At 49.4% G+C, this 22146-nt stretch overlaps 8 protein-coding genes across 8 annotated transcripts; 1 reads left to right on the top strand and 7 right to left on the bottom strand.

Moving 5' to 3' along the window:
* Positions 1–933: 933 nt before the first annotated feature.
* N7455_009564 (TLC domain-containing protein) lies at positions 934–2321 on the bottom strand (the record flags this gene model as incomplete). The annotated part of the gene is made up of 2 exons (XM_040954708.2): positions 934–2139; positions 2202–2321. 2 exons carry the CDS (start codon positions 2319–2321, stop codon positions 934–936), a joined length of 1326 nt encoding a protein of 441 aa, XP_040814887.2.
* Positions 2322–2875: 554 nt separating this feature from the next.
* Positions 2876–4765, bottom strand: N7455_009563 (sugar porter family MFS transporter). Its single transcript, XM_040954569.2, has 3 exons — positions 4447–4765; positions 4168–4368; positions 2876–4097 (listed from the first exon to the last, which is right to left on the bottom strand). The coding sequence occupies exons 1-3, from the start codon at positions 4749–4751 to the stop codon at positions 2954–2956; spliced, it is 1650 nt and encodes a 549-aa protein (XP_040815020.2). The 5' UTR covers positions 4752–4765; the 3' UTR covers positions 2876–2953.
* Positions 4766–7350: 2585 nt separating this feature from the next.
* Positions 7351–10349, bottom strand: N7455_009562 (uncharacterized protein; the record flags this gene model as incomplete). The annotated part of the gene is made up of 4 exons (XM_065606237.1): positions 9912–10349; positions 7986–9854; positions 7869–7935; positions 7351–7842 (listed from the first exon to the last, which is right to left on the bottom strand). Exons 1-4 carry the CDS (start codon positions 10244–10246, stop codon positions 7351–7353), a joined length of 2763 nt encoding a protein of 920 aa, XP_065460200.1. The 5' UTR covers positions 10247–10349.
* Positions 10350–11334: 985 nt separating this feature from the next.
* Positions 11335–11638, bottom strand: N7455_009561 (uncharacterized protein; the record flags this gene model as incomplete). The annotated part of the gene is made up of 2 exons (XM_065606236.1): positions 11335–11540; positions 11626–11638. The coding sequence occupies 2 exons, from the start codon at positions 11636–11638 to the stop codon at positions 11335–11337; spliced, it is 219 nt and encodes a 72-aa protein (XP_065460199.1).
* Positions 11639–12209: 571 nt separating this feature from the next.
* On the bottom strand, positions 12210–13136 carry N7455_009560 (uncharacterized protein; the record flags this gene model as incomplete). Its single annotated transcript, XM_065606235.1, has 1 exon — positions 12210–13136. The coding sequence occupies one exon, from the start codon at positions 13134–13136 to the stop codon at positions 12210–12212; it is 927 nt and encodes a 308-aa protein (XP_065460198.1).
* An 889-nt stretch (positions 13137–14025) lies between these two features.
* N7455_009559 (uncharacterized protein) lies at positions 14026–16218 on the bottom strand (the record flags this gene model as incomplete). Its single annotated transcript, XM_040954596.2, has 1 exon — positions 14026–16218. The coding sequence occupies one exon, from the start codon at positions 16216–16218 to the stop codon at positions 14026–14028; it is 2193 nt and encodes a 730-aa protein (XP_040814852.2).
* Positions 16219–17012: 794 nt separating this feature from the next.
* On the bottom strand, positions 17013–18297 carry N7455_009558 (Spg1/Tem1 GTP-binding protein; the record flags this gene model as incomplete). The annotated part of the gene is made up of 4 exons (XM_040954699.2): positions 17013–17111; positions 17187–17261; positions 17312–17604; positions 17664–18297. The coding sequence occupies 4 exons, from the start codon at positions 18295–18297 to the stop codon at positions 17013–17015; spliced, it is 1101 nt and encodes a 366-aa protein (XP_040814988.2).
* Positions 18298–18643: 346 nt separating this feature from the next.
* Positions 18644–20693, top strand: N7455_009557 (ribosome biosynthesis protein RRB1; the record flags this gene model as incomplete). The annotated part of the gene is made up of 4 exons (XM_065606234.1): positions 18644–18697; positions 18756–19062; positions 19128–20388; positions 20446–20693. Coding segments are annotated over 4 exons (1647 nt in total), but the record flags the coding sequence as incomplete, so codon positions are not given.
* Positions 20694–22146: the final 1453 nt, after the last annotated feature.

Genomic DNA, 22146 nt, shown 5'->3' with positions numbered 1-22146 from the left:
GGCCTTAACCCTCATATCGCCAAAAAGATGAATAAAAGAATTGTCAAGTTCATGATCAACACAATCCTTCACAACCTTGGCGCTTCTAGCCATATGTGGTCATCTGCAGATGACTATCATTTGAGCTGTTTCTTTTCTTTTCTTCTTATCAGAGGTTTCTGGGCCCTGGGTCATCTCAAACATTGTCACAACATTTTCACTTCCTGTTCCAAAAAAGACTGTTGCTGCGTCCTTGCTTTTTAGCTATTTCGATCAATATGACACCGACATGTATATTTTGTTTGACCGTATTCAAACTGATCTGGAAAGTAATTTCAGTAGATCTGTTTCGACTCTCAATATGTGTATGAATAATAGACAATGGAGATTAGTAGAAGTAGTGTAGACATTGCTTTTTGGCTGGAGGGTAGGAAGTCGATATATACAACATCTGCATTCTACGGGAATCATCCACTCTTCCGATATCAGGACTAAGCTTAATTTCTTACACTAAGTTGATATATATATTTGAGAGGTTTTGAGTTCATATTTGTTTGTTAAATAACATACATCGATTCAAAGAAAGACCGTTGACATGAAAGCGACAATATGTTATAAAACACAGATGAAGCACATGAATGCCAATAGAACATTAAGGGACTGGCAATCCAGTAAAAATTACTTAATTCATATGCTCGTCAAAAACAAGCGCCGGCGCCCGCTCTTCTAAAGGGCTATCCAACAGGCACAGCCAATGCACCAAACTCAGACCCAGCTTCAACAAATACATTAACAGCATATCAACACATCCAGAGGATCATCTGGTAACCCACCCGATCCAAAAAAAGTATAACTATAACACGGTGAAAATCCCCGGCTTGGATGCCTGGGTCATCGATTGAATGATAATCGATTAAATGGCAATCGATCGAACTCCAACAGAAGGCGCTCGGCTTACGCCTTTCTGCTACGAGTCCGAGGACCACGTTGTTCAGCGACAGGCTCGCCGTTGATCAGAACCTGGGGTGCGTGGTTCTCCTTGCCGGCCTGGTCTGCGCCAGTGGCAATTGCCTTGGTCGCATTGACAGGCTCTAGCTCTTCCTCTTCCTCTTCATCCTCACTGCGCTCGTCCTTGGTGACATTGGTGAAGATGTAGTTCGCCAAGATGCGCAGGATCAGGAACAGCCAGAACAAGTTGACAGCCTGCAAACTGGCGAGCAGCGAAAAGGTGATATATTGACTGATCCAGCACTTGTACTGCTGTGTCTCCCAGTTCAGCTCGAATGGTCCAACAGTGCGGAACTCGGTTAGAACAGCCCAGAGGATCTTCAGGTTCAGCACGTGACGCAGGTAAATCCACCATCCAACGAACATGGCGAAGTACGGCGCAGTGATATACGCATCCAGGTAATTGAGGGTCTTGGAGGTGGCCAAAAAGAAGTCGGAGATATCGTGCGTGATATACACCGCCAAGCCCATATACGTGAAATGGAAGCGGTAGCTCAGCGCGATAAGAGCAAGCGTGATAATATGGTGACCAACGAGCTCCTTGAAGTCCTTACGAGGTTTCTCCAACTGCAGCATCAAGACAATCGCCTGCTGAGCCCAGTAACTCGCCTCGAGCAGGTAGTACGCCTTGAACAGACCCTCGTGCTCGCGGTGCGGGAAACCCTCAAACATCGCCGTCGTGTTAAAGTACCAGATAGTCGACCGCTTCATCACGTACAGACCAAACGGCCCGAACACACCGAAGTAAACGGCCGTATATGCCTGCTCCATGAACCGCGCCGTTTTTCCCTTCCCGCGGATACCGCACCACACAGCAAATGGCCGAATCATTTGCTGCATGATGAATTCGCGCGTGAACGATAAGACGATGGTGTAGAACGCCACAAACGCAATGTCCTTCTTGCCTTTTCCGTACATGATGGGTCCGCCGGGAGTCTTCGGGGGTTGCGGGTAGGACAGGAAGATGGCACTGTGCATTGGGTTCGAGGTAGTGGGGTTGATGGCGTACAGCGCAATCAGGAAGAGCATTATAAGAAGCGGTAGGAGCCATGTGTATCGCAGACAGGTATCGGCGAACCGGTGGAGGAGGGAGCGGGCGCGACGCCGTTTGCCATGGGGCTTGCTGGCCTGTTTGTGTGCGCCATCAAGTTGCTAGCGGGATCGCGGGTTAGTATGGGGATTGGAATGCGCGGGCGACCATTTTCGATGCGTACCTTCAGACCTGGTGATGTTGGTTCGATCGGGCTCACTTCGTTCATTGTGGACATGGCTGGTGCGCTGGTGTCACCTCGAATGTCCACGCCCAAGCCTGAGCTTCCCCGCGGGCGAACCATGACGATTGTAGGAAACTCGAGCTTCGTACCCTTTTCGGACTCGGGGGATTCGAGTTCACGTGCTCCAATGGAAAGAGATGGATAGAAGGAATGAGAAGCGGAAATCGATGTTCATAACCGGAACGATCGGATAGAGAGAGGATCATGAAAGGCGATCATCCTTTTTTTTTTTTTCCAGGGGTGAACTCCACCCCCCGTTGACCAGACAGCTTCGCAGCTCCGATCGGAAAGTCTTGGCAATTCTTTGTCTGATGCGACTTTCGGATTGGACAAGTTTACTCTTCGCAAGACTATATCCATGGATATACATACTGGGCTGGGTTTGAATCTGTTCACGACTGCCAATCAGAAGGCCAACACTTGCGAGACTCCCGTGGACGAGATGTCCCATTTTACGATTCAGACACGATTACGATCCTACAGTTCCGAATACGAGCGAATTGAAGTGGATAAAAAAATGTCAATCAGACTGAATTCGTGGATATACGCAATTTCGAAGGTTGTTGAATCGTATTACATGACATCATATCGACATTGGCCATGTCCAACCCAAAAAAGACAAGAACAAGAGCAAGAAAAAAAAAACATTATAACGGAGCAATTTAACCTTCCGTTCTATACACGCTCAACACCTATGCGTCGACAACCTCAGTGTGGGCAGCAGAACGCTTCTCAGCACCCGCCAGCTTCTCACCGAGGACCTCAACATCACCCGACTCGGCAGCGATAGTGCGCTTGGTATCATGAGTAGTCTTCCAGGCCGGGGTACCGATGTAAGGGATACCGTTGGGATCCTCGAAGATCTGCTCAATTTCCTCCAGAGACTTACCAGAAGTCTCGGGGAACAAGAAGAAGACGTGAATGATCATGGCGACCAAGAAAACACCGAAGATGATGTACGTCTGCCAGCGGATCGTAGCAAAAGCAGTGGGCACAAACAGACCAAGCGCCGTGTTGAACGCCCAGTTGAACGAGGTTGCCAAAGCAACGGCCTTACCACGCACGCGCAGAGGGTACAGCTCAGGAGGGTACACCCACGACACGGGTCCCCAGGTCGGGGCGTACGACGCCACAAACAGGTACGTGCATGCAATCAGTCCCTTGGCAGGCGCACCACTGAGCAGCATTGATGCCTCGGCCACACCGTCGATACCGTCGGGCACAACCACGCCGTACTTGGCCATAATACCAGCGTTGGCGAACATCCAGATCATCATGAAGGTAGCGCCGATCAGAAGAGTAGGACGACGGCCCCAGCGGTCAACCCAGATCAGGGCGGGAATGGTCATGATCACGTTGATGATGTACTGAATGGAGGAAGCGAGGAGGGTGGCATCACCCTTGTATCCGGCCATGGTGAAGACGTAGGTGATGTAGTACATCATGACGTTCATACCGGTCAATTGGGACCAGATCTGCGTCCAGACTCCCGTCAAGGTGCGGTGGATCATCTTGGGCTCGAAGAGCTCGAGATAGCTGACGTCCTTGTTCTCGCGCTCGAACTCGCAAATGTCGCGGATCTCTTGCATCTCGGCGATCACGAAGGGGCTGTTTATGTCGCCCTTACCGTGGACTAGGCCAAGCACCGACTGGCACTCTTCCCAGCGGTCCTTGCGGGCCAACCAACGGGGGGACTCGGGGAGGATCATCATTCCGAAGAAGAGGAGAACGGCGGGGACTGCCTGCACACCCCAGGGGATACGGAAGACAGACTCGCTGTAGTTGTGGGAGGTGGACTGGTTGCCATTTCCGATGAAGGAACAGCCGAAGGAGATACTGCGAAACAAAAAAAAAAGTCAGCTACTAATCCACCTTTCGAATGTCAAGCCAGGTGTGTGCCACATACTAGTACATGATCAGAATACCCCAGGTGATGGCCCACTGCTGGGAGCCGACGAGACGACCACGCTTGGAGGGAGGAGAAAGCTCCGAGATATAGACAGGGACCTGAGCGGACTCAATTCCGACACTGAGACCGTTGATAATACGTCCGGCGATGAGCATACCCATGTTCTGGGAAGCGCAGACAATAACGGAGCCGATAACCCTAATAGAAGGTCAGCCCCAACGGTCCAACATCAACTCTACCGCAACGATGCCACCATGCAACCATGCAACGACTTACCAAATAACACAACCAACCATAATAGCATACTTGCGACCAAGACGATCCGAAATGAGACCAGAGATGAGAGCACCGAGCCAAGAACCACCGGGCATGGCTGCGGTAACACCACCCTGAGCCAGGGAGCTGAGACCACTACAGATGTCATCGTCATTGAATGGAGGGCCCCTAGGCCCATGATTGAAATAACACTTATAAGCCGGCGTGCCGATAATGGCCGACATAGACGAGATATCGAAACCGAACAGTGCACCGCCAATGACGGACACCGCCGTGATGGCGTAGAGATTCCCCACGACAAACATGGTGACTATTAAACCCAAACCAAGGGAAAATGATGGGGTAAAGGAAAATGGAACTACAACCAAAACCGAAAATGGAACGAGGGAAAACCTTGTGCTTAAATAGATCGCATGCCGGGGAAAAAACTCTTCTCTACAGCAAGAAATGCATAACTAATAAAAACCACCCGCATATAGGTACTAGTGTTATTCTGTTCTGTTTTCCTACATCCCCACTCCCTGTCCCGTGTTTGGGATGTCCGGGGAGAGAAATTAGCGTAAAATATGTGACCGTTTTTGTACAATAATAAATACCTAGGTAAGGAGATATTAATATTGTAGAGTTACAACAGAACTTATGCCAAGACTCCGCTTGCAACCCCAGGTACGTACTATTATGGACTGTGATTGGTGGAAATTGAATTATGCTTACCCACCTTCTCGATGATGATTGGTGAACCCTCCCGGCAAAGACTGGGATCCGGGGAATGACTCGGCCACAAATTCGACGCCGAACAAGGCCAAACGGTATAGGTGACAATCCCCCCACCGAACACGGAAGCCGTGTTCGGGTGAGAGAGAGTCGGACCTCTATAATCGGCACGGCAGTGGCGTTTCTGGGCATTAAAAATAAATATATAAAGACACGCTTCTGGAGAATAAGAATGTGGTTCTTGTCAATAAAAAAAAAAAAAAGGGTCAACGTGCATACGATGTACTCCGTACTCAGTAAAGTTTCCAGACATCCCCAGACCTAACCCACAATAAAGATTTCGTGGGCACTAATCATTTCCCTGTCAAGAAACAGGCCTCGGTATCGTACAAAGTATGGAGAGTATTGCATGTTTTATCTAATTAGCCGGAAGTGTCCACATCCTATAACACAACGAATGAAAAGAACCTCCCTTCAACCGGTGACCCGAGCACACGATAGTCCGGGGCCCCGTCTACGGCCATTTTCCCAGAACGGGACTGTACACGGCTTCTTGTGAACTTCAGTGGCTGCGGTTCGCCGAAGTGGACTCGGCTTGAACTCGGCCTGCGGTAGTTTTTTTCCTTTTCTGGCCCAGTGTTGGCAATTATTGTGTCTGTTGTTTTTTTCTTGTTTTTTTTTTCCCCTGGTCGTTCGCTTGCTACAAAGTAAATTGGTTTTAGTCATTCGGTCTTCTCACTGGTTACATGGATTGAGGGTGGATTCAATAATATAATTTTCCACGTTACGTTCATAATCATCTAGATTCTCGAGTCTGTTCTCATGGTCTGATGTGACATTCCCCGCGTGGGAAAGATGCGGAGGACTGGGGAAATCCCAATTGCGCTCACCGAGACAACATCTCCCCAACATTCCCCCATCATTCCCCCGTAGTTTTTGTTCGCTAGAGCCTGATGCTTAGTGCGGATGATCTCTCACATGTTTTGTGCACATGGCGTTTGCTTTCATCCTCACGCCACTTACATCGATGGTGAACCTTGAAAGGGCCGTTCCTCTCCGCTCCCCCTATCATTGCACGGACCAGGGTAATCTAGTTGTCCATTCCGAGAATGGCCATGTATAGGTTCTTACTTAACTCCGTCCTCCGTCCTCCGTGCTCTCCATATAGACAGGGTAATGTCTACCGAGTGGGGGCCTTTCCTATATGGTGGCGCTTTACAAGACCGCCCAGGCTCACCTAGCCTAGACAGAATCACTAAATAGACGTCATCACGAGCACAGATTCAGTGATCAGAGGCTCTTTCCAAGGAGGAATGGATTCCACTTTCGAGATCCAAGTCTTTGTTTTCTATTACTTGCTAGGAATATGTGAGCAGACCGGTGATGTAGCATATGTACAATAGGCCCAACCTTGGGCGAGGCAACAGTCGAGAGTTTCGCTCTGTGGATAAAACAACGCGGGGAATCATCGGTTCTACTGAAAGCAGACTCGGCGGATTTTATATTAAGCTTGCGGCTTTGCATCTGTCTCATTGGTGTGCCGATCGAATTCCACAAAATCCTCATCCTTTCTTTGACATAAAGCACCAGTATTGGATAGACTCAATTCCTTGGTGGAACCTCATTAGCTAGAGTTTGGAGTGTGTTAGGAACCTTTGCTATTACCCCGTGCTCGTTCGTTTCCTCCATCCCCACTCCCCTACGTGAACCCTCTTTTCTGCATCTCGACCACATATTCACCCATCGCAACTCGAGCTGTTTGTTTTCAGACCTAGCTATTGACTGCCATCACAACTCTTGAATTTGCGTAGAATGACTTCTACAACCAGGTGAGTTGGTGATATCGCATGCTAATTCACCTGTGAAACCGAGGTCCCGTTTGAAGTTCAGGTGTTTCAGCAACATTGCATTGGAGACTCATCAAAGTATGTTAAAATTATATGGAGATGATTGCATATAGAAGATAATTTGGCAAGATCGAAAGTCATTTTTGGAAAATACAGATAGTTCTACCTCGGGCACTATTAACACCCCGACAATTAATATACAAAACACCCCTCCGGACCTCATTATGTACACGAACGTGACTTAATCAACATCACCAGGACCTATACCCGTGAAACACACGGCTTTCGACCCCAACAGGCGTTGCTATCAGAGAGCACGACGCCACTTCCGCCCGATAGGACTTCAATTGTTCTCCGGGTTCTTAGGATCATATTTCCAGCGGCGGTGGTTCTCCCCAATCCACCACTTAGCGACATGGGCCGCCTCGCTGAGCCATTTCACGGCCTCAGGACCATGCTCCTTTCGCACAACGTCGACCAGGAACAAGAGTTGGAGATCTTCCTGAGGATTGAGCTCGAAGGGATCGGCCACGACATCGGTGAATCGCCACTTAGCGTCGGGCTTAAGAGGCACGACCAGGCGGTAGGGCTGTGCGGCCGCTCGCATAGTGAACCACGTTCCGCCAGGGTTCATCGTGGAGAAGTGCCATTCTTGCTTGCCGTTGTGCTCGGGGATGAGTTCGCGGATCATCGATTGGCCCTCGTACATTGGGAGCAGATCTTTGATGATTTTAGTCGAGTCCTCATCAATCGAGGATGTTTCGACAAGAAGGTCGAGGATCGTAGGGAGAATTTGGGTGGAAAGGACAGCATTATTAACTTCCAGCTGGGGCAGCTTAGGATGCGAGAAAATAGTGGCACGTGGAAATTGCCAACGTGAGAGGAATGCCAGGCAGTTATTCCACCGTCATTTGGAAGTGATAGACCGCTGGATGAAGTTAGAGGCCGGAGAGGCTGTGAGATATAGGCATAACTTACTGGTCACCAGTCATCACAAGAAGGGTCTCATCGGCAATACCGGCATCATCAAGAAGCTCCAGGATATCGGATATCCACTCATCCTGGTAGGCCATAGTGTTTAGGTATCGGTTCAACTTCTCGTTCCGGTCATTCGACAAATCCCCCATCATCTCCTTATAATCACCAGGTTTATAATACGGAGTGTGTGTATTATGTGTTAGATGGCTAAGGAAGAGGCGAGTGTTGTTCTTCTTAGCATCGTCGATGACATCCCGGAGATAATTTTTCAGTAACTTATCCTCATGGCCATGTTCCTCTTCCTCTTCTGTCTCTTCTGGGATGTATTTTTTACCATCTGCATCGATTGTTCTCTTTGCCATGATATCTTTGTAACCCAGAGCAGGATGAAGCATGTAATGCTTATCCCAGTCGTCGGGGTGTGACTGCATCCACATAGTGTGCCACGGCCAGGAAGTCCAGTCATCTGTCTGACTATTGGTCTCTACCTGAGTACTGATGTTTGGCTGCTGGTTCAATGCCTCGAGTATGTGCGGCAAGCAAGGCTGGTAAATATCGTGTAGGTATTCGAGGTTGGCCTCGACAGCCATAGGATTCACTCCACACACGGTGCCAGTAATACTCTTCAGTGTGTAGGTCCCGGACGTATAAGCGTTTCTCGCACTGAGGCCACCATAGGGCTTGGGAGAATCATCCCCGTCCTTACGGAACCCGGTCTCAAATCCGGTTAAACGCTCGGCAGTAGGGGTGAGCTTAGTGAGCCTATCTTGGACCTCATCAGGGATACCGTCCGGGTAAGACTCATTGATGTGCTTCATGATGTAAGAGTTTGAGCGGAAAGGCCACACGTCTTGTCGAGTGCTTTCAAGCTTGATGAGAATGACATGCTTAATCTTCACACTTCCGTCGTGGAGAAGTTCACGTATAGGCTCCAAAATATCGTTCTGGAGGTTTGGCGTGTGCAGAGGATCTTCCAACGGGTTATAGTGTTCATACACATAGTCAGACTTGTCGTGCTTATTGATACGGAAGGGAGACCAATCCGGGAAGCCATCTGACGAATTGTACGAAGGTAGCCAGTCAAATGTGGGAAAGGAGTCCAGAGCGGTGTGGCCTTCGAGCCAGCGGAAATCAGCCGGTAACGAGGTAAAATTTCCGTTAGCGCCACTTCCTGGAGCACTTGATGGAACATTCGATGGAGGGGCACTTGTCGGAGCGCTTGCTGGAGCACTTGCTGGAGTACGTGATGGAGCGCTTGATGGTGCACTTTCCGGGGCACTTTCCGGAGCGGTACTTCCACTCGCCGGCGTGGGACGTTCGTGAGCGGGCGAATATTCGTGGCTGCCGAACGGCGCGAGAGACAAAGACTTGGAGAGATAACTGTAATCCGCACCGCGTGGACGAATGCAACTGAGGAGTACTATGATCACGCCGCACGATATAGCGATAACGCGCTTCAGCAATGACCGGCTCTTCTTTTGCACGGGTTGCTTTTGAGGCACATCCAATTGCGACACGGAGTCGCTGTCATTGTTACCCTCATCATAGTCTTCGATTTCAATCTGCTGATAGGTCTCTGGATCTGCCGAGGCTTTTCGTCGAATACATCGGTGGAAAGGGGAGAGCAAAAGCGAACCCCAAATCTCCAGGAAAGCCTCGGTGGCTCGGAATAGACATGGTGTAGCGAGGTACGCACCGACCATAATCAATATGTCGACGAAGAAAGCGACAGTCAACATGGACAGAACAGTCTGGGTAGCGGTAGTGCGATTGTCCTCATGAGAACTTTCCGGTTGCCTCCAGGGGATCTCCGCGCCTGTATGGACATAGAAGGAGATATTGGCGGACGTCATCGACGAAATGTATAGACTAGGATACGGTTAGCGATTTACCATTTCTGTACTATAAATCCAAACGACAGCTCACCTGAATACAAGAGTTACAACGGCGGCTACATTCTGACCGATCCGCGATTCGAACGAACGTGTCAGGTAGCACGCGACCAGAATAAGCAGGATATCCACCAGGAAAAAGGTAGGGCCCCACGGGAGGAGGGATGGAACGGCTAGCGACGTGAGATGGACGCAGAGATGGAAGCATTTGGATAGTATGAGAGAAATGAAAGTGATGGAGAAGAAATATGTGCGAGAAGCGTCCAGGTAGAGCTGAGGGGATCTGGCAACTTTGAGGGCGAAGAGGGCTGAATCCTCCAGCTGCCCACGGAGGGAGAGATCTCCCGGGCGATGCAATGAAGATTTCATGGTGCCAACAACACCCTCTGAAGGGAAGGGGAAAATTGAAGACAGAAGCTTGATAAGGGAGAGAAAGATTATGACCTTGGGAAATTAAAAAAATAAGGGGTCCATAGGGCGGGGCAGACACCCGTGGACAATCTTACGGGTTCATGCCTTAACGGGCTGTTCGCTCTTTAAGGAAAGTGTCCACGTGCGGGATCACCCTGAAGAGGTAACCTTGGAAAAGTAGTGACTCCACCGGTGGATGATCCGGGCCAATCAGCAAAGCACTGGACCCTAGACAAACAAAACAAACAAACCAAAGTAAGCAAACATTTTATCATATCTCATCTATCTATGACACCACCACTTTAAACTACATACATACATAACGTATGTAATGTAGTATTCTCGACTTTTTCTCAAATGACACAGTCTCATAACCATCCAATTTTTTCTTCGGAAAACATATTGGGCGGGGGCCTAAACAGGTTAAAAATTGCTGACTGAAATGTAATTATTATTGGGTGGTGGAGATTGCCAGTGAGCACTAGAACGGAAAAGGAAAGCCGAGATTGGCCAGATTAGGCCCCCCGTGTACATGTTGAAGGCGTTTCCGTTCTATCTGACCTAAGAGCAACTTTCCTCCTTGATTGTAAAATAGGGGCTACCTCCAAGGTTCGCTTCCAAGGGGGCTAGATAACCGTCACTTTTCAGCAAAGCTCCATAGGGTAAACATCCATGGGTGTTGCAAATCTGGGTTATGCTATTTTCCCAATGAGGCAAGCTAATTAGAATTCCCCTCTTTCAGCCTTGTCGCCAAATTGCAAATATAATGATCCACACAGGGGACTGTGCTTGGCACACCTAAAATCCGGGGTACCTCCCATTTCAGCCCTACAACACAGATAAAAACACCGATACAATATATCTTTTATTGAGATACCTCATATTGCGCTCGTTGTTGTATATGCAGAGCTTCCGCCTGACGGAATCAGGGTTTGGACCTCGTGCTGATAAATGATGCTAAGCTGAAGGTCGCGGATGAGGGCGTACTCGCCCGTATAACGTGGGTCGCCTTAGATCGAGATTTCGCCATTAAATCCGAAAACGGTTCAACTCTGCCAGGTTAAGTCCTCCAGCTGGAACAAGGAAGGTCGAGAGACCATCGGAAGCAGCTCCAGTGGACCATACACACTAAACGGCAGAGCTCCAAAGGGGAATAAGATTGCACGATCGTTCTGACCAAGCGATCTTGCGTCTAGCGGGAGAAAGTACAGCCTTTTTCTCGGTTGCCCTTGCACACAGATATGTACCACTTCTATCAGAGCAAAAGAGAGAAGTCAGTCATCTGATTGAAAAGGGCCATCTTCCGTCTGATGCAGACAGGTGCATGTAGTACTTACCGATATAGTCCATATGTTATCAACCTTGTCATCCTTTCACACACATGGCTAATGGGTTGTCGAATGATGGTTGGAGGGCGTTTATATATTGTGCCCGTTGGTTATCGTAGGTGGGCGGGAATTGTGTGAGAAGAACTTCGAGGGGAGGGACGGTTTAGTCCCCTATATGTGGCCGGTGCATATGGGGATATCGTCCCTCAAGGCAGGGGAAATGAAATATTTCCTACTGTGGTTCACGGAATGGATCGAGGCAGACATGTCGATTGATGAGGAGGGGGTGGGGGGGGGGGGGGATGATTCTTCGGGGAGAAAGCGACGAGTTGAATTGCTTAAATAGACCTGCGTTACAAGAATACGACAAGGAACAGTGTTAGTGGACTCTTCTAGTACAAGCCAGGTCGCTCCTTCCTCCCTTTGTCGACCAACTTGTGATGTTGTTGCCGACCTTGGAAGACTACATAGGTAGTATGCTTTCATTTATATCATGACCGGTTGAAATAATATCACATTTGTATCATCATTCAAGTATCCCCATAGACGTCAGAAAACACCAAGTACTCTTCATCTACCTAAACCAGAATCAATCACACCCTCCCCATGTCCTGTGGCCACACAACAGGAAATCCAAGAGCTTCCCTTCTTAGGAGCGTCGTTTTCTTCCACTCCCAAAACTCAGACAACCGAATTTCTGACTGCAGATGCCCCATTGTATCGGCGGGCCTTGTCAACCTGGCCAATATCCCCGCAAGATCAATGGTAGTCTTCAGCCTTCCATCCACCAGCATGGAGATGGTACCGATCCTCTTGTAGATAGCTCCCCCATATTCTGCCTCATTGTAGCTCATGTCGGTGATAAATTCCAACCAATCTTGCAAATAGTACAATAGCCACTCTGGACGTGTTTTGTACGCCAAAGACTCGTCTTCCTCTTCCTGTTCATTGATCGGCTTGCCTCCGCCTCCATGTTTATCCGCCCACGCTCTGTACCCCAGGTTATCGGGAGGATATGGTAGCACCGTCTCGGCGGAGTGAAAGTCGAGGATGAGATTTTCAACACAGATTTTACGGTTACCGTAGGGGCAGACGTGTCCCCACTCGTTTGTGCGTTCTTTCTTCGCGCCCACTGATCCATACCGGAGGAATCGTTCTAGTATGGCGTAGAAAGACCAATGGAATCCGTGTCTACCACCACAGCCTATTTGATTACGCCCCTCTTTGCTGGTGATCATGTGTCCGAAAAGGCGTATATCCACGTGAAGCGTAGATAGACGGGTTGTAAGCTGTGGGACTGAGACCCAGATTGCAAACAGATCCAGATCATTCAGAACTGAGATATCAAGGACGTAGTTGTTGTTCGTTCGATTTAGTATCCATTGAGTTTCAGTTGAGACTTGACGACTTGTCAGGAGGAGGGGGAGACTGTTCGATGGGCTATGTGCATCACGCTGCTCGTAATATGGTCGTAAACGACTGAGATTGGCTCTGTATTCCATGTCCAGAAGATGTACCATGTTCAATTTGGATGGACATATTGGTGGGATGCGATGGCCACTGATTACCTCTTTGAAGATGCTCCAGGGGGAGATCCATCAAGGAAGGCATTGTTGTTGATCAGACATCCGAATGACTTGTGGATGTTGAAGTTGGGAGTTTGGGGATTTAAAGTCCATGGGTGTGCGTCTAAGTGCTATTAAGCAATTTACCAGCCTATGTTTGCTGTAGAGCTGCTTCGCCTTTCAGCGTCACTCTCACAGTAATTAATTATTCCACTTTCTTTGCCTTTCTTTATTAAATTGACATGAGGTATAGATGTACAATACATATTTTTATTTTTGATGTAAGCCAGTCACTGTTCAAAGGTTATTCCCTACATCCCCTTATATATCTTAGGTATTATTTCACAACCAACAAACAGTATAAAGATAATCATCATACCTATATATGTATTTAGGTATTGTTGCGATTGATTATATTAGGTGCTATACAATAGTGACATCCTCATCTCACCAAGGCAATGGCCTACATGATGACTAGTACGACGGGTGATCCCCATTCTAGGCAGAGGTGTACCTAGGTAACTATGCATTTTCATAAGCCTACGGTGACAGTGCTTTGATTTGTTGGACACCAGCTGTTCTCCTGGTTGCTTTGTTTCTGCTGTGTAACCAGTGGTGCTTCTTATTGTGACAACTATATCAAGCAACATACAATGTACACGCTATACTTGCAAAAATATCAAAAAAAAAAGCACACATGTACTGATAGTGAGTAAAGAGTCACCGAATGGTATATTTAACTGGCAAGATACGCCTGCATATATGCACACCCTGGGAACCAGGGTCAACAAATCAAAAGACAAACATTATATTAATATTAGAGCACCCGCCATGGACAAGAAAACTACCTAACCAGCTCCCACTCAGCAACATAAGCCCAAGCCATACCAACCCGGCCAACTTTCTCCTGGAACTCCTGCGCCGTAACGGCACTAGCATCTTTCCGATCCCCAAAGCTAGTCAACACCGCCAACTGCAGCTTCTGACCCGGCGCACCGAGCATACGCGCGCTGGGGACATCGACATACCAGAACTCGCCACCGCCCGCGGGTCCGGAGCCTGATACATGCGTGAAAGGTAGTCTGTCGTCCTCGCGTCCATCCACACCATGGATCATAAGCAGGAACAAGCCCGCATGTGGTATGTGGCTGTGGCGAGCGAGAGTCCAGTGAGGACAGAGGAGACCAAACTGGAAGCGCATTGCGCCCGGCGTGCTGATGGAGATGTGCAGGCCCTGTGGGTGGAAGGTCTTGCGGCCGATGGTGCGCGTGTCGGCATCGCTGTAGACCTTTAGGCCTTCGACGCCGTTTGGCCGTTCTGGGTCTGTGAGGATGTACTCTTCCCAGGTTAGATCGGGACGGCCGTCCTCGCGGAAGAAGTGGCGTTTGTTTTCGGGGAAGTGCTTTAGGCCGAACTCTTCGTTCGGGATTGAGAACATCGCTGGTTCGAATCGTTGCTTGTATGGCTGACCGGCGCCTTCTATTGCTCCTGCGCCCCAGCAAGAGTCGATTAGTTTCCATCGGCCTCCGTCAATTTTGACGGCGTTCCAGGCGTGGTTGCCTGCGTATGGGGGTACCGGGACCCCTGGGGCAAGAGCTTCGTGTCCGAAGCCTTTGCCGTGGCCGCCGACTACTATTGCCTCTAGATCGGCGTGGGTGGCTAATGCTGCAAATAGTCCTGCGTAACCTTCGCAGACTGCCATTCCAGATGCCAAAGTACCGGCTGGTGTGGAGGGCTTCACACAGTTGTTAAAGAAGGCATAGGTATCGTAGAAGATGTTATGATGCAACCAGGTGAATATCGCGCGTGCCTTATCTGTCATGGATGGGAACGGTGCTGTCAACTCATTGGCCAGCCACTTCATATCCTGCGTGGGAAGTGATTCACGAGGATACCGGGCTGCATGGCTATCAGGGCCAGAGAAGTCCCGACATACCAAGCATTCGGTGTCTGATGTGGGGGGCGGAGGGGTTGGAGACACAGCTGACCCATTGAGACGTGGCTTTGTAGCCAGAATTTTGGATAGATCCGGACGGGAGCCATGTGGAATAGGTGGTGGTGTTCCATTGGGGCCAGTTCCGCTGGGTTTGGGTGAACTGGTATTACCAAACCCGAACTGTCTAGCATCCTTGATTTGCGCAGCCGTTGGCGGAGGAGGTAATGTCTTCCGGATCGGTAGATTGATGCTCAAGTCATCACCGGTTCCATTTGTGTCTGCATGTACTCCGGATGGGCGGCGTGGCGGCAGTCGAGGCACTGGGGGTTCCTCTTCATAACGTGGGGGTGGCTGGCTAGGATTTGGAGACGAGGTAGGCCGTGGAGGCTGCGTAGGACGAGGAGGTTGACTCGGCCGTTCAGGCCGACTTGGAGGAGAGGGAACAGGCGGCTTGGAACCCGGTAGTTTGGCGGTCAATCGGGCAGACAGGCTTCCAAAGCTCCTCTTACTACTAATCGTAGGCCGCGGGGGCGGTTCCAAACTAGCTTGTTCCTTCGGTCGACGGGGAGGCAGTTTAGGTAGTTCCGCCTCGCCCCATGCAGGCGCCTTGATGCGATTGTTCCCAGTGGAGTTTAACGAGGTTGTCGATGCGCCTCGTCCCGCAGTTGTAGCTGTTGACGTTGTCGAGTATGACACATCGGAAGTGACCGACTCAAGGGAGGGCCGGCGCTTTTGGTCCGTGGGTCGGCGCGGTGGTAGCGCAGGACGAGCTGGTGTGGGGGGAGGCAAGCGATCCGATCTTCGCGTGGGCAATGGCGGAGGGGCTTTTGGCTTTGGTTTCACTTCAGGCCGGAGAGTTTCCATTGGAGGCGGCCGCAGGACCGGCCTCTGGGTTCTCTCATCTGCGGGTTCATTTCCGACAGATGCTCGATCCACCACAGAGCCGACTGCATCGTATGAGGGAGGGTTGTTGGCTGACGCGCTCCGTTCGGGGGTTGGGCGGAATGATGGTCCAGGGCCTCCCGGTGGGCGGGCCAGTTGCGACTGGTTGAGGGCGGCGATCCGCTGCTGGATAGAATTCAACTGAGGATCTTCGGCCATAATGCCTGAGCCTATGTTGAGGGGAAAGTCGAGACGTGTCTACAAGAATTAGACAGCTCGAGCTTAGGTACGTCGTCCTTGGCTTGGCGGGGGCGAACGTAGCCTTGTTGGGCACTTTGAAACGCTCAGGATAATTATCGCAAAAGTGATTATTGCTGATAATTCATTTCAGCTACCTAAATATTGAGAAATACAGGGCAAGATCAGTATAGAAGAAATAAATAAACAACAGCAACAACAACAACAACAATAGGAGGCTCAACTAAAGAGGGGTCAGCCCTGGCGCCATGTACGGAGTACCCATGGGTCCAGATCTATATTTGGAACTTTGTACGGACTGCAGAGCAGGTACAACACAACATATATCTACAATATACACAGTAAAGCCCTTGAGGCATTGTAAACAGAAGAGGTTTGAATGTATTTCCAGAATATCACGGTTCGGGACTCCCAAACGCCTTAAAGCCGGTGAAGCCCTCATCTGGAACAAAAAAAAAGGAACACTAGGTACATTCAAAGATGAATGAAGGAACAAGATAAAGCAAAGAAAATGACAAGGAGAAGAGTAGCAGTTAAAAAATAACAAGCCTCGAGATCTCCGACTGATAGCATGCAAGCTGTCCAGAAGAGCCCGAGGCTGTGATACAGACATAAGAAAGGTCAAGTACATCGTTGGAGAAAAGAAAAGGGAAATTCACAAAGTGGTAAAGCAGTGAGGGTAGAGGGCCAGCGTCGATCATCAGCAGCGTCACTTCGTCCCAATGTACATCATCGTCAGGGCAAACGGGCAATTCTTAGACATTCTTGTAGAGGAGCAGGGGCTCGCCAACATTCTCAATCTCCGGAATTGTACACTTCAGATCGAATGCCTTGGCTAGAACGATCTTGAAGATCTGCAGTGGGTCAGCACGTGTCTCATCATACAGTGAAATATACCGAGCAATAGGGTATGAACGATTGCAACGTACCTTTTGCACATTAATGCTGTGGCTGGTGCTGCTGAATATCAGACTAGCCTTCATCGCCTTAGCAAATCGCTTGGCCTGTAAAGATGTTAGTTGCTGTGGCGGTATAGACGAGAATCACCAAATACCTGAATAGAGATCTCCTCCTGATCCTCACGGGGGAAGTTCACAAAGTGATCATATTTTGTGCCCACCAGGAAGGGAATGGCCGTCTTATTGAAGCCACGTCCCTGGCGATACCACTCCTTAATTGAGTTCAATGTACTCTTGCGAGTAAGATCGAACATGAAAAGAATTGCAACGGCGTCATTACAGACAAGTGGTAGCATATTAACAAACTCGCGCTGGCCACCAAGATCCCAAATCGAGAAGGTGATTTCAGTGTTGCGAATCGAGATTGTCTTTTCCATAAAGTTGACACCTAGGCAAGTCCTCAGTTAGAAAGAACAGAGCTACCGAGCGAACGAAATCTCAACTTACCCAATGTCTGGATGTAATCCTCATCCCAGCTGCCCTCAACGTACTTGACCATCAGACTCGTCTTTCCGATCTGTGCATCGCCTACCATACCAACTTTAATCACCACGCTGTTCTTATTAGCCTGGGAGGCTTGGCGCTGACTGGCGTCCTGTTGCTGCAACTGGGAAACACCCGGGGCGCGTTCCGGGCCACTGGAGAGTCCAGATCCGGGCCTGGAGTTGGGAACAGGGAGGGGGTGGTGGTTGAGCAATGGAGATGAGTTCTGCCGGGACTGATCGGTATCTTGGGCGGCATATTCAGGAGCAGATTGATGAAAGTCGGTCGATCGGGAGTGGTAATGCGCCTTCGAGTCACTGTTATAACCAGTGTTGATGGCGGCGCGGCTGATTGTGTGGTCGGAAGCCGGCTCTTCGATATTGACCATGACAGGTGCCGATTGTTCCAAAGGTTGCTCCAGAGGCTGCTCCAGAGGCTGCTCGGGCGGAATCTCCTGTCCCTGTTCGTGTGCTTGCTCCTGCGCCTGTTCCGTCTGATTCTCTGGGGCAATCTTCTCAGATTCCGCAACGACAGGAACAGCGGGCGCTTCCACCTCAGGGGCAACCGGAGGCTCCCAATTAGGCCTATGGAACTCCATGACGTTTCACGATCGGTATTGGTGTAGAAGTCAGAGATGCAATCTGTCACACAAGTCTCGATTGTCAGCATATACGTGGGGGATGAAGGATTTCAGGAGGTGACTAACCAATATCACAAAGGGCTGAGATTTCAGCACAATCTAGCGAGATTGCATATGTGTTAACTCCAGGGATTGTTTTAAGGAAATTGAAGAAGTCGGGAGCAGTGTTTATTCTCGGGAGTTCAAGCGGACAAGGGTTGTCCCTGAGTAAACAGAGCGAATTGGGGGGGAGGGTTTCGACGAAACTCCTAAGCGAAACAAACAAATGCAGGAACCAGGCTGGAAATGAATGTCCAAGTAAGTAATTCCTAAACAGCAGGGCCCAGGCACATCAAATAAGAACGTCAGGGCTTCTCCGGTACCTTCAGCTCGAGGGCGGGCAACTGTGATCTGACGCTAAACCACGATAGGTTTAGCGTCACTCCCACGCTGTTGCCAAAATTTACGGGAAAAAAAAAGTTCTTATCGCACATCCCCCTCTTCGGTCTCGTCACTCTTATAATTATCACTTTTCTACGGATTTCAAGATGTCCAAGAGAAGTGCTGATGTGGATGAGAATACCGCCGCCCTCAAGGCTGGTGAGCGGCCAATTGCAGATGCCCCAATGGACGAAGCGGGGGAGTTCGAAGACGAGTTCGAGGATGAATTCGAGAGTGAAGATGAGATCCTAGAGGCCGGAGTGGATGGTCGCCCAGATGCTGAGCGCGAAGAAGAAGAGAAGGGTGCGCTCTATTTACCTGAATCTCTAAATCTGTTCAACTGAACTGACCATGTTTAAATCTTATAGAAGCTATGGATGTCGACAAGGAGACTTTCATTCCTGGACGAACAAAATTGGCTCCCGGAGAGACACTATCCCCCGATCCCTCCACCTACGATATGCTTCACACACTCAGCACACCATGGCCATGCCTTTCCTTCGATATTGTGCGCGATTCGCTCGGTGATAACCGCAAGACCTACCCCGCTACTGTCTATGCTGTTACTGGTACACAAGCCGAAGGCTCCAAATCCAAGGACAATGAACTCATGGTGCTCAAGATGAGCGGTCTGAGCAAGATGGAGAAGGAGGGTGAGGATTCAGACAGTGATTCGGACGACGACGACATGGGTGAACCCATTCTCGAGCACAAGTCGATCCCGCTTGGCTCAACGACAAACCGCATCCGTACCCACCAAACCCCCTCCCAGTCCGGTGACTACTCCAAGCCCCCGCAAACCCTTACCGCGACTTGGCTCGAGAACTCGCAAGTCGTCATTCACGATGTTACCGCCCACCTTTCCAGTTTCGATGTTCCCGGCACTATTCTTCCCCCTTCGGCATCTAAGCCTCTTTCCACCCTGCGCATGCACAAGACCGAAGGATATGCATTGGACTGGTCTCCGCTCCAGCCTCTTGGAAAGCTGTTGACCGGTGACAATAACGGATTGATCTATGCCACCACTCGCACTGAAGGTGGTGGCTGGGTTACCGACACCCGGCCCTTCACAGGCCACGCTTCCTCGATTGAGGAACTGCAGTGGTCCCCCAACGAGCGCAATGTATTTGCGTCCGCCAGCAGTGACGGTAGCGTTAAGGTTTGGGATGTGCGATCCAAGTCGCGCAAGCCCGCCGTCGACGTCCAGGTCTCCAACACCGACGTGAACGTTATGAGCTGGTCTAACCAGACAGCCCACCTTTTGGCCACTGGTGCCGACGATGGACAGTGGGCGGTCTGGGATTTGCGTCACTGGAAGCCCAATGCCGCGGCACCTTCCGCTCAGATCACCTCTACCCCCGTTGCATCGTTCGACTTCCACAAGGAGCCCATCACCACTATCGAATGGCACCCCTCAGACGACAGTGTGGTGGCTGTTGGCTCCGCAGACAACACTGTCACACTTTGGGATCTTGCTGTCGAGTTGGACGACGAAGAAAGCCGCCAGGCCAACATGGCGGACATTCCTTCCCAACTTCTCTTCGTGCACTACATGGAGTCTGTTAAGGAGCTCCACTGGCAGGCACAGATGCCCGGTACGCTCATGGCGACCGGTAGCAATGGATTCAGGTATGTTATATTCTTGATGATGAGATATGAACCAAGCTAACCAGGTCCGTTTTATAGTGTTTTCAAGACGATCAGTGTCTAAACGAAGAAAATGTATCTACGCTCCGACTAACTCGGGAATTTCATGTGCCATGTCTTGCTCATATACCATTCGAATTATGTGGATTTTTTGCTCCTCAATATCATTATGCTTGGAGTTAGACCCTTTCCTTCAGATGGTTAGGGTGGGTGAACAAAAAGATTTTGTCTTTATATCTGGCATAGTAAATAGACACATTTTTCGCAACATTTCTCTACGATTGCGCCCACACCTCCAAGTCAATGAGATTGATATATATTCAGGGCTAGATACTCCTTCACATTCAACAGCGGAATTAGATCCAAACAATTCCGCTACTTTTGGAGGGGGAGGGGCAATCTGCAATACAAAGCATCAGCAGAGCAGGTGTATCGGAAAATACTTGAAATATAACATATCAACACTACTTCCACGGAATTACCCCGATACGTAACTCGCTATCCTCGCCTATTCACAATACAAAATGTACAAGGCGTTAGCAGGGATAACCTGCACCTATGCAAAGCCACTGCGCAGGATGGACCGTGCCAGATCGCCAATGCGCCATTAAATACTCCGTACTCCATACATACTCCATACATATGCGGCCCTTTGTATATGACGTGACCTTGTACATATCCCATGTAGCCTTTCGGCGCCGCAAATCAGCCTGGGGCCGAGTCGGGTGCGACGAATGGACCAGTCCGTTCAATGATCCTCCAGGGCTGCGCTGCTTAGTGGCATACGGAGTAGCCGCGAATACATTTCTTTGTTTATATACTCCGTACAGTGTTTTTTATGGAAATAATATCAATAGCATTCGGAAATACGGAATAGATAAGTGGTACGTTCGAAGATCGACCCTGGCTGTGCATTGTGGCGATGTGGAATGTTTTTTTTTTTCTTCCTTTGTGTCAATGCGAACAAAAAGACCCACTCGATGTTGCTATATTGGACATTTATTGTATGGATATCGGGATGCCAATAAGCATGGAGACAGTGGAGTGGATTGACGCTCCAGGTATGACATGCATGAATTCGAATGGAGCCTGTTGAGCGCATTTCAATGTCGGACAGTTGACTGTTGTGCTTGTGTTGCTCGGCTCAAGACATCGGAGTCAGTTGCGAAGTATATTGGCGTGTCTATAGTGTCAAAGTTGTATTTACCTCGGCAGTGGTTACATATACTGGAAGTAGTGCCTGGAAGCAGTGTGTATAGCACTGCCTACCTAGGTAAATTCCAAGCTGACTGCATACAAAGCGCAAGGTACCTCGCGCTAGAAAATCAATCGATCTGATCTACCGGCCAAGTCTGCTCCTATCCAATCCGCTGGAAAAGAGTACAACATCCATTCAATGCTCCCTCGTCATCGTGCCTGTAATAAATACCGCTAATGCACGCCTGAGCCAGCCCGGTCAATCACATCAGATCTAACCGCTCTCACGTTTTAGCAAGCAGAGACACGCTAAAATAGCTCGATTTCTTTTGCGACATCGGCTGTTCTCCGGGCCAAATAATCTCTCCGATATCAATTTGTCAGGTCCAGCCTCTCTTTGTTTCTTATCGGGGGAAAGCGGTTTATTCCGCCTCTCGGGTAATTTAATAGTAAAGTACGTACATGTGTACGTACATCCATGGATGTGTACATACATTATGTATGTATGTATTGAAAAGACCATATGACTCCAAGTACAAGGGT

This window comes from Penicillium solitum, assembly GCF_028829755.1.
Source record: "Penicillium solitum strain IBT 25940 chromosome Unknown utg000008l_segment0_segment0, whole genome shotgun sequence".
Lineage (NCBI taxonomy): Eukaryota > Fungi > Ascomycota > Eurotiomycetes > Eurotiales > Aspergillaceae > Penicillium > Penicillium solitum.
The sequence above is the reverse complement of the archived record's forward strand: the minus strand, read 5'-3'. Positions and strand labels throughout refer to the sequence as shown.

Coding starts and splice junctions, on each gene's coding strand:
- N7455_009563 (XM_040954569.2), bottom strand. CDS start 4,751: ATGTTTGTCGTGGGGAATCTCTACGCCATCACGGCGGTGTCCGTCATT. Junction 4,369..4,446: donor ATGGTTGGTTGTGTTATTTG/GTAAGTCGTTGC, acceptor ACCTTCTATTAG/GGTTATCGGCTCCGTTATTG. Junction 4,098..4,167: donor GGTATTCTGATCATGTACTA/GTATGTGGCACA, acceptor TTTGTTTCGCAG/TATCTCCTTCGGCTGTTCCT.